This window comes from Pterocles gutturalis, unplaced genomic scaffold (genome assembly GCF_000699245.1).
Source record: "Pterocles gutturalis isolate BGI_N339 unplaced genomic scaffold, ASM69924v1 scaffold23123, whole genome shotgun sequence".
Taxonomy (NCBI): Eukaryota; Metazoa; Chordata; class Aves; order Pterocliformes; family Pteroclidae; genus Pterocles; species Pterocles gutturalis.
This window is the reverse complement of record NW_010121100.1, coordinates 16,678-27,873: the sequence shown is the minus strand read 5'-3', so window position 1 is coordinate 27,873 and position 11,196 is coordinate 16,678. Positions and strand designations below refer to the sequence as shown.

Below are 11,196 nucleotides of genomic sequence, written 5' to 3'. Positions count from 1 at the left end.
AAGAAATGCTTCCATGGGGGTCAGCTCCCTGCCGTGCCCACATGCACAGAGCACTGTTACATTTGTAGGGAATTTGAGCCTAAACTCATGTGGACAGAGGCTGTTTGGCTGCAGCATGTTACCTGGCTGCCTCTGCCAGCAGATCCTGTCGTTTGAATTTGCTGTGGGGTCTGCAGGAGCTGCTCTTGGCGTTACACATGAGTTAATGCCTGTTAACTAACAGGTAAAATTGCGAGGCTGCAGCTGCGGTGTTTAATGAGGAGCTCCGTGCGCTGCTTCCCGTGTCATTCCTGGGGGTGAGTCACCAGCTGGCGTTTGAGCTGGAGCTGGAGCCACTAACTGGGTTATGGCAGGGAATGAAATGAGATGTGAAAGCAGGAGCTGGCCCCAAGCCTGCATCCCCAGATGAGCCCACAAGGTTTTTGTGGGAGCTGAAGCCTGGGGTGTACAGGGTGGGGAGCAGGGGCACCACGTGAGCAGGAGTCCAGGTGCAGGAGAAGTCTCTGAGACCCGTGTTGCCTGTGCACTGGTTGTGCTGCTCATGGGACTCAGCTACGGAGGGGTTAATCTCTTCCTTGTTTGTTTGTTAATTATTGTTTCTTCCTTGGAGAGTGTCTTTTGTTTTCTTGAATAGGCTTCTGGTATCCCATTGTCCTTTTATGTGCCCCATGGGCTTCTCCCCAGCTCTGTGACCCCAATTTCCTCTTCCCTAGTCCCCTCCCGCAGTGTCCCCCTGCCCAGGGCTCTGCTGGATCTCAGTACCCTCCTACTGAGAGGTAAAGGTTCAGCCATTACTAACTGGTTTAGATAACCAACATCTGCTAAAATAAATGAGGGATGCAGTGAGATGCCATGTTAATGCACTTCCCTACTCAGGCTTTTAAAGAAAAAAAAAAAAAAGGTCTTTTGTGAATCATTGATAAGTTCAGCTTCACTCAGGATCACTTATGCAAAAGCCCAATATCGATTTTTCATCTTTGCTTAGAGTAGCTTCCCACGCATCTGTTCAGGATGCAACGGGGACTCACTTATCAGCATCTGACTCACCTGCTCCTCTAAACCTTTCTTTCTCAAGGACAGAGGAGTAGCCAACCTGCTCACAGGATGCTTGACCTTATACTGTAGGATCAGAGGTTGCTTGTGTGCCACAAGCTGAGGCTTTAGACATATTTTCCGCGTTTGCTTTGTTCCCATTAAGCGGGAATATCTTTAACAAGTGAGATAGCTCTCAGAGTCCTTTACAAAGTCATTAAATGTTCATTAGGGAAGCAGTTCTGCTAACCCTTCAGATTCTTATTGATGTCCTTCCAGGGCTCTGACCTAATTCTGGAGTTCTCCCAAGGGTTACATTGCTATCTGGAAAGAAACCAAAATGGGGATAATACAATTGTTGTGGAATCCCTGCTTGACTGCACACATACATTCTCTTTTTAACATACACATTCATTTCTAAAAGTCTCCAAAGCTGAATGAGATACATAAATCCAACCCCCTCTGAATGGCCCAGCGGAAAAAATCGATTTACAGGCAAAGTGAAGAAGAGGAGGTAAATACAATATCTTTCTCTGGACAGAGGATGCTTCCTCCCATCATTTAGAACAAGAGGATAGAGCATGCCTGTCCTTGCCTGGGATTTCCAGGCTGTCTGTTGTATCCCAGAGGCGTTGCCTTTCTGCAGGAGAGGGCTGCACAGGCAGGCTGTTGCTGCAGCCCACGGGCACTGTGTGAGCACTGCAGGATGCTCCCGAAAGCCTTTTTCTCTCTGGGAGAATTCATTGTGGAAGATGGGATGCAAACTGAGAGACCCAGACCTGTGTCAGCCTAGTGAAATGGAGATGTCAGAGCACTTTGACAGCAGACAGATGGATATCAACAAAAATCCTGAAGGTATTAGTAAGATATGTTTTGGGAGAGGTAAATGCGGTGGATAGACTTAGCCTAGCGCACTTCGTTGAGATGAAAATGTTCCATAACATCAAAGGGGTCTATGGGCTGACACGCCATCACATTCTTGATGTTTCTGAAAATTAGTCCTATGCAAATCCCAAATGAGCATGAAAAAAGCCCCAGCTCTGCCTCATACAACACAAGTGCAGGAGTCAGCCTCTAGTTTAAAGCAGGGCAGTTTATAGTGCTATGAGCTGGAATTGCAACTCTGCCTCCTTTATCTTCTGCAGAGGTTATTTGTCATTAGATTTGCAGCAGCATGGAGCCAGTGGTTTTCCTCATACCAAGTAATGCCTCTGCTGCTCTGAAGGGACGTTCAGCTCTTCTGCTGGGCAGCTCTGCGTACGTCGGTCCCATGGGGCTTACAGAGCCCCTCTGCTCCCAGGCAATTTCCCTCCAACGTCTGTGTATTCCTCCCAGCTCAGTGCCACAGGCTAATCAGTGAAAATCAAGAGTTGGAAAAAAGGAATGATTGGATTTTGTGTCTCCAGAGTGCTTTACCTTTTTTTTGTGCTTTGTTGTTGAAGCCACTGGTATCTTTATTGCTCTTCTCTATACTTTTCAGTAAAATAAGATCGATTGAGGAAGGAGCTTTAGGAGAGCTGATTTGATTTTCCATTTTGACTGTGGTTCCGCATATATTTAGTGAACTGAAATCACATTTGCTTCCTTCTGTGATCCTCCTCTTACCTGCTCGCTAGATATTAACACAGTCCTCCTCTCTGTCTGTTTTCCCTAGTACATGGGCTGCATTGAAGTGCTGCAGTCAATGAGGTCCCTGGACTTTGGCACACGAACGCAAGTCACCAGGTAGGTGGCATCAAACTGAAATTCAGCCCAAGAATAAAAACCCCAAGCGCTAGTTTCTGTATAAAGCCCAGGGTGCGTGCCAAGCTCTGAGACAATTTTGAATAGGAGTTTGCATGTTTTGTTTTCTTCTTTTCCTGAGCAATGATTTGAATTATTTGATCATTACAATAGCCTATTTGCACTGGAAGATGAATTGTTTCAGCCACAGACCTGATTTTTCTCCCAGTTCTTGTTCTGGATCCAGAGAGCCTCCCCCTGCAGAGGCAGCGGGGTACGGAGGTCCCCAGGAGCTGGGGAAATATTTTGTGGCGTTTCGAAAGGTTTGCAGCTTATAGCTTGCTGCCGGTCGCTGGGTGGTGTTTATTAATGTGTGCACCTGTGGGGTGGTTGAAATGTTCTGTCAGGAGCAGAAAAGCCCAGTTTTATTTCTACCTTTATTATTGTAAGTCTGTCAGTGCAGGAGTGTCTGAGTTTTCGAAACAAGCACCCTGTGTCCAGCTCAGTGCGGCATGCTGGGGGATGCACTCGCGGTTCGGCGGCCGGGGCGAGTGCTCCAGCGGGCAGCCCCAGCAGCCACCCGCCGTCCTGCCACCTCCAAAGGCTTTTTCAAATGGTGGGTGGATGCAGGGTATTTTGGGCCAGCCTTAGGCGTTTTCCCTCCTCCCCTCAGCTATTTTTCTGGCATGGTTCATGCTGAGGATGCCAGGAGTGTGGTTGAGGCTTCCTGCGCCTGCCCAGCTCTTCCTTCCTGATGGCAGATGATGATTTACAGATGCTCTTTTGCTTCCTCAAGTGTTTGTATCAAAGAAATCCTGGAGAAAGGAAAGGAGCATGAAGAGATAAGTGTTACATTTCTACCTATTGGCACCCGGACTTATCAGATAAAAGGAAGAAAATGAAAAAATTGAGTCCTTAAATACCTACATACCATACTGGAAAGCTGCCTGATTTGTTTTATGTTCTGAATCAGCGGTTGTGGACATTTACAATCAGCATAAGCACACACTCACCCAGTTCCTGCTTGTGTATGTGAAGAAGTGCCCAAGATACAAATATACTTCCCTCAGCCTAGTTGTTTTCCGATCAAAAAGAGCCATGGAGCACACGTAGCCCAGAGCAGTGAGCCTGGTGCATTCAGACCAAGCCACTGTATTCTTCAGCAGCCTTGGCCAAAGGGAGAGGTTATCTCCTGTCTGCAAGAGACGGAGCATGTATGCTGCCACACTTCCGAAACAGAGATTTGGATGGTTTGTCTGGAAAAGAATGAGTATGAATTACTGTGTGATGAGAGCTTGCCAACTTAAGTTTGGCCCAAATAGTAAGGTTTCGTTAACTAGAGCTATGTGAAAACTTAACAATGGAAGTATTTCCATTACCTAAAAAAAAAAAAAGCCCCTGCTGACCTTAATGGGCTCTTTTGTGCATGAGAAATTCAAAACTTAAACTGTTTGCAAACCGAATGCTGAAGTGCTGAGCTCATGCCTGCAAACTTTAAAGTTCGATCGATCACAAGCTGACTGGAGCAAAGATAACATTGATTATTCCCCTATTGTTCTCCAGGAGGAGTAAGTTTATAGACCGCACGCATGATGCACCAACCAAGGAGTTATTGGAAAGGATCCCATTGTAATAATCTCTGTTATTTTTAGGGGGTAAAAAAATTTTTACTCTGATGGCATTTCACTAAACAAAGAGGCATCTTCTGTTTTAAAGTGATGTCAAAAGGGTCTCTAATTATGTCTCCTCCCTGCCTTGCTTTATGTGTATTTGTATTTTCAGTCTCCTGATCTCTAAAATTAAAGATATTATTTACCTGCCTCACATGAATGTTGGAAGGATCAGCAGACCCGTGTTTGCCAAAGTGCCATGAGGAGTCAAAAGAGATGAGCGTGGAGGATTTATTTTCTAGTTTCTTGCTGGACTTGCATTGTCAATCACTTACCAGGCACAGGGTTGGGGAAGGCAGAAAGTGGCCTCCCCAGCGCTGTGAATGGCCATGGGGCGCAGAGATGCCGTATGACCGCAGCGTAGCAGGGGAACGACCAGGCACTGAGGTGCTCTCTACCCTCAGCCCTCAGCAGCCGTGTGGTGAGAAGGTTGGCAGAGGAGATTTCGTGGCAGCAGTTTTCCGGCTCTCTGCCATGCCCACCTGTGACCTGACTCGCATGCTCTTACGACATTTGTGGTCCCAAACTCCATGTAGATGACCAGAGCAACACCAAGCAATAACAATAAGGGTAACAGGTTCCTCTCCTCGAGAGCCTTTGAATTTTTTTTGAATGGTCACCCATAAACGTGCTGTTCTCAGCACATGTTCAGGCTGTCACCTTTGTGCCGTGGCAGGTCCTGCCTTTGCTGGACCCTGACATGCGCTTCCCTTGTCCAGCCCTTCAGCTCTTTTCTTCTTACACGTCTACCACGATTGTTAAATCAAGCTTATTATTAGTAATTATATTTGGGCATTTATAGGAAAAGGGATTCTGTATCTCAGATCGGGGCATTAACTGGCAAACTTGAAAATGGTCAGGCAGCGAAGGGCGAAGGGCATCTGAGTGTGCTGCTGGGGAGGGCTGGTGAAGAAAGCTGCCTTTGTTTGGAAGATTAATTTCAACTTTGTTGAGACGCACAATCACTTTCTGTTAGACAGCGTAGGCAGAGCCTTAGATGCTTAAAAGCAAATCTTCAACAGCATGCTTACTTGCTTACATCAGCCCATCTCTCATTTGGGGGAACAATAAACAAAGCAGCTCACTGTGCCTGCCCGTGGGCTCTCCTGCATGTTCCTGGAGGAGCGGGGAGGAGCGTCTGCCGCGGGTTTCGCTCCAGAGGCGCAGACCCAGAGAAGACCTGTACACTGTACAGCTGAGCCGATCTAAAGGCTTATGGATGCCAAAAATGGGGCTGTCCTTGTCACCCCCTCCTGCCCCACAGCTTGCCGAGCCCTTGCCAAGTGGCTGCAGCCCAGCTGGGTGGCTGGCCACGAACCCAGCGGGCAGGGGGGCCAGTGCCCTGCGGGGCTGGGGGGCTGCACCATGCTTTTTGGGGAGCCACCAAAATTTCCCTGTGCTGCCAGCTCCTGCAGCCCTCGGCCACATAGGGATTGTGCCACTGTCCCCGGTCAGTGTCTCCCAGCCCAGAAAGTGGGGAGCTGCCCACAGCAGTGTGCTCAGGAGCCTCGGTGTCCCAGTTGAAGAGGAATGGTCCTGCTTCCCCATCCCCGTCCCACCTCCTGGATCCCATCGAGGTGCCCCCAGAGAACTGTACCAGCCTGGATCCTCACTGAGCTGGTGCCCAGCGGAATAACCCCTGGGAAGCTCCCTCTGCAGTGGACGGGCATCTGCTGGGGTAGGGGTGGGACCTCTGCCTCTGCGGCAGGGCTGCTGCTGGTGACAGCCTGGGCTCCAAAATGCTTCAGAGTAATATTTTTCAGGCTGGCAAAAAGAGATGACCCGAATCTCTTCCATTCACTACGGAAAGTAAAAGCTGTGTCAATGAAGCAGTGATCAGTTTATGTAATTGTGTGGGCACTGCAGGACCGACAGGCAGTGATTCCACTTCAAATGGCAGAAGATGCCCAAGGAGTTGAGGAGCAAGATTTTCTTTGCCCTAAACTACAAGAACAATCTAAATTCCTCACAGCTCTCCTGATTTCATTCTCTGGCTCTCAGGGTCGAGAAGAGCTGCTGCAGAGTACGCAAGTGGAGTTATCTATTCAGGGTGATTTGAAAGAAAGAAAGAAAAAAAACCACCCGAATTGTTTCGCTTTGGGATGAATGACAAGATAAAGAAAAAGCAGAAACATGACTGGAATAACAAGGCCACATTCTCTGCTGCTGTGGAAGATATCAAACGGACAAGCAAATGCCAGAACCCATAAGGCTGCACATTCATCCAGGAACAAGGCAATTACCTACGTGAGCTATGCACAGGTATATGCTGTCTGGCAGATCTGAAAGCAGAGACTTGCCTGAGCAAGTGGTTGAAAATGAATGTCTGTAAGAATGAATTACTAGCAGATTTCCAGGAAGAAAGTGCAGAGACACTAAATCCTATTTTGGTTTATTATGGACATATCCAGAGTTTCTTTTCTGCCTGCCCCATGGAAATGACTAAAGGTGAGAAGCGTTCAGTTGTAGCAGCAAAGTGTTACAAACTGCTGCTTTTCACATCTTTGAAATAATATTAGAGAAGGTTTGGTAGATCATCTGGAAAACCACCCAGAGAGATGCAGCAAGAAATGTCTGTGAGAAGATTATTTCCCCTACGAAAGAGAGGTAATAGAAACTATTAAGCAGAAATGATTTACCTATGTTTTGGTTCCTGTTTGCTGGACAAGTGCTTCAGCGTGTGGCGAAGTGGGCAGTCACCACACCAGCTTGTACAGGAACAGGGTCCGTTGCTGGCAGCTTTGCCTACGGCTCGTTATTCCCCGTGTGCTGCCTAAAGTGTGCGAGAAATTATTTGTCACCAAAATAGACGACTTCCCTGTTTTTCCAATATGTTCTGTATCTGGTTTTCTTTCTAGGTAGAGCTAGACTTGAAGGCTCCAGGTAGCCTTAATGTCTTGGCTCTGATTTTAATTTCCTTTAATATTGAATGAGAAGATGAGCTTTCAATTTCCAAGCTGATTATTGGAATCTGCAAGATCACCCTGCAGGATGCATCTCCCATTTATTTTTTTTTTTTAGTTTTGGCATTTCTACTGGTAACACCTAAATAAAGCAGGAGCTAAAGAAGAAGGACATCAGGAATTTGCTTCAAAAGCATATTTTCAGCTGTGTAGAGGGAAGTACTTTGCTTTAAAAGGCTAAAAGAAGGCAGTGCTTTAAAAGCTGTGTTTCTGACCCATCTTGTGTAGCCCACGATGAGGCTCCTCTTCTCCCCCGCTGTTTTCACTCAGAACATATTAATTACATCTTTGTTATTTTGCCATGGATGGGGTCTTCATTCACTGGACAGTCTCCAGATTGAATTTCTCAGGATGTTCTCTGACAGGAATACTTGGTGTAGCATCACTGATCTTCAGTGCTTCAGGCAGGGAGCCCGTCGGTGCAGCACTGTCCGTGGGGCGCTGAGCGGGAGGCACCAGCGATGCTGCGGTTCACGGGTGCTGTGCTGGCTCTGTGTGCGGGCTGATCTGCGCCCCGGGCACGACGCAGGGTCCTGGGGGAACCATGCTCCTCACCAGGGCACCTCTGCTATGTGGGATGTATCCGGCTGGAGCCTCTCGCTGGTGTGTGGTCCCCTGGTATTTTTTAGCCTTTCTGAACCAAAACTTTCTCAAGAAATGAAGCCCTGTGGCATGTTCCTCCCACGCACATGCCAGGATCTGAAAACAGGCAAACTCTCCTAACTAGCTCGTTTCCTTATTAGTTCTTTGAATAATAATCCAATAACATAAACAAATAATTAAACAAACTAATTCCCTTCCCCTTAAGAACAAAACAACATCCCAACCGTTGAAAGCCGGAGTTCAGCTGTCAGAGAAAGGCTAAGGCTACAGCCTCAAAATAAAATCACCCCATATGGGAACCGCAGCCTGGGGGAGGTGTTGGGGGCCGTGGCAGAGGACTGGGGCAGCTGGGGGGTCAGGGGCTGTGGCTCAGACCAGGATGTCCAGGCAAGGTTATGGAGACTTGCTAAGCACATCCCAGCAAGTCACCATTTTCCCATTGACTTCAAAACCATATGTATCAGCCAGGGAAAGCCTGCGACTGCCAGCAAAAGGGTTTTTTCCAGCTGCTGTGCTAACCCCGACCAGGGCGAGCGAGTGCTTCACTGTGTGTCCAAAGCAGTCACCTGCTGGAGCATGTGTCAGAATTTTCACTGTTCAAGTGTGGAAAACACGCACAGTGCACCACTATGTTGTATTAAATGTGCAATTTAGCTCTGATATAGGCCAATAAACACAGTGGGTGCTCTGTACCGCACCCTTCTGCTCCCTGCACTGAGAGGTGCCTGTAGAGAACAGCGGGTGGCTGGAAAGGATGTCTGGTTGGGGAAATACCTGCCAGAGATGGAAAGATACCAATTGAGACCCCAGATTTGAAAAAGAATGAGAGAAGTTGATTACTCCTACTTCCCACCCTGCCCCGCATTTTTAAGAAAAAAAGAGAAACCCCAAACACCAGCAAGGCAATGAGGGCCCCCAGCTGGGCTCACTCAGCACACCCCTGCTGCTCTGAATGAGGGAGGGAGGGCATCCTCCCTGCCGAGCAAGAGACCTGTCAACTCTACTGAGAAAAAGGATTTGAAGGCATCAGGTTGTTTGTGTTTCTTGTGGTTAGTTGATGGATTTTAAAAAAAAAAACAAAACAAATTTTCATTAGGTGAAACCGATGTGTTTTGTGAAAAAAAGAATTGACCCAAACCAGGCTGCTGAATTATTGTATTTTGTTAAGGAGGGTTTGGGTTTTTTACTAGTGGGAGGAAAGAATAAAGAAAAACAACTGTGAAAGACCTTCCAGAACATTTAAGGGCTTAGAAGTGGGATGATAACAATAAATCACAGGGTGCTGGCCCTGTTGCAGATGATGCATGTGAAATGATCCTATGGTTTGTGCTGTATTTTTTGATTTGCAGGGAAGCAATAAGCCGCCTGTGTGAAGCTGTTTCAGGTACAAATGGAGCTATAAAAAAGCGGAAGGTAAATACTGTTTTAGCTGAACAATTGATTTTCTGTATCTGCTTTTGATAACCTGGATACATGATTCCCTAAGAGGCTTCAGTCCATGCTGGAGTTAGTGCACGTTAATCCGTCTGAATTCAGTATAACGTGTAAGCACTTGCAGCAGGGTGTTTAGCCTGCTTTGTTTGGGGCTGAGGCCATGCCCTACCTTATTTTCTTCAAGATTAATGCTGTGCCCATTTGCAGTACTCAGTGCTTTACAGGCTTTAGGTTCTGGCTGGTAAAATTTCAGAGGTTTTGGTTTTTTTTTTATTGCAAAAGGGAGCTCATTCACTGGAGGATTACCTGATTGTTATTTTTTATGTATATATATATATGTATATATAATCAAACAACTGTTCAGTGGGCTGATCACTTAATAACTGGGATGCAGTGCGGGGCAGCATCAGTGGCTGCTGGTGGGTCATCCCCAGGGCAGTTACTGATTTCCATCTGTAACTGTGGGGCTTGGGAGGAATGAACGTGATCCTGAAAAATTAATATACGAGAGAATTTCCTGATTTACTCAGAAATGCTTCATCCCTAGGAAACGAAGTAGAGTTCAGCTTTTCAGGAAAATTACACGTTCTGAATTACTGAGCCAGCTATAACATTTAGCTCACTGGGATTTTGCTTTAAAACATTTTTCCCATTATTGACATAAAAACCATGCCTACAAGTACTGTATTCAGAGCTGGTATTGGTTAGAAGATCTCTTTGCATTTGATCAAGTCATTATCCTTGCTCCATTGAAATTCTCAATAAGATATCGTAAACACTACTTGACTTTGATATGTTTCTACCCCTGACAGACTCAGCTGACAGCCTCTTTCTTTTGTTGCTTTGTTCAAAGCCTCCAGTGAAGTTTCTGTCTTCTGTACTTGGCAAAAGTAACCTTCAGTTTTCTGGCATGAATATAAAGCTGACCATTTCAACAAGCAGCCTCACTTTGATGAATGTTGACACGCAGCAGGTAGGATACATATAAATCAGGGTCCTTTCCTCCATGCTACTGTATTCTCCTCCTTTCCTGGCTTCTGAAGAAAAGGCTGGGCGCCTTGAAGGGAAATCAGCACCCTTTAGTCTTCTTGTGCATGCCTGGTAAAGCTGAGTTACATGATGCCTCTGAATTTAAAAATGAGGGCGCTTCGGAGGACTTGGGCATGCAGCAATACATGCCCTTTTTGTTTATGGTGGTGTGGGATCCTTAAACACTTGGCAAACTGTTTCTCTGCATGTGTCTCTGCCTGTGCAGTGCCTAATAAATAAGGCAGTAGTGCTGACTGGAGTTTCTGACAAGTCCTAGGGGAAAAAAAAAATGGATATAAATATTGAGTCTGAGCTTGGCTTTGGTGTCGTTCAGAGCTATTTTGCAGCTGGGTAATATATGTGCGTAATCAGTTGTACTATGCAAAGTCTCTGGGCTCCATCAAGATGCGTTCCCAAGAGCCTAGATCTGCCCTGGAACTGGGGTGTGCTCCCTTCTTGGCAGATGTGATGAGGAGCTTCGTCCTGCCTGCCTAATTCCTCCATCAGCTGTTGGCTTCTGCTCCCAGCACGATCTTGCCTGTGGCCAGCAGGAGGTTTTGCTCCAGGCTGGTGCAGGGGGACATCAGGGAGGTAGTTTTGGCTCACTGGCTCTGAGTGATGCTGTGCTGAGTGTCGGGCAGCTCTTGGGGTTCCACCAGAGCCCAGGGGTCTCCTGGCCATGGACTCCTGTGCTAGGAAGGGTCTGTGGCACCAGGTTTCCCTTCCTTTGAGGTGGAGCAGCA

At 46.9% G+C, this 11,196-nt stretch overlaps 1 protein-coding gene across 1 annotated transcript in view; it reads left to right on the top strand.

Moving 5' to 3' along the window:
- The window catches only part of SHC4 (SHC (Src homology 2 domain containing) family, member 4), a 29,251-nt gene that overhangs the window by 4,333 nt on the left and 13,722 nt on the right, over positions 1-11,196 (top strand). The window contains exons 2-4 of the mRNA XM_010077138.1: positions 2,687-2,757; positions 9,340-9,403; positions 10,278-10,397. Coding sequence (XP_010075440.1) covers positions 2,687-2,757; positions 9,340-9,403; positions 10,278-10,397 — 255 coding nt within the window. The remainder of the gene's footprint in view (positions 1-2,686; positions 2,758-9,339; positions 9,404-10,277; positions 10,398-11,196) is intronic.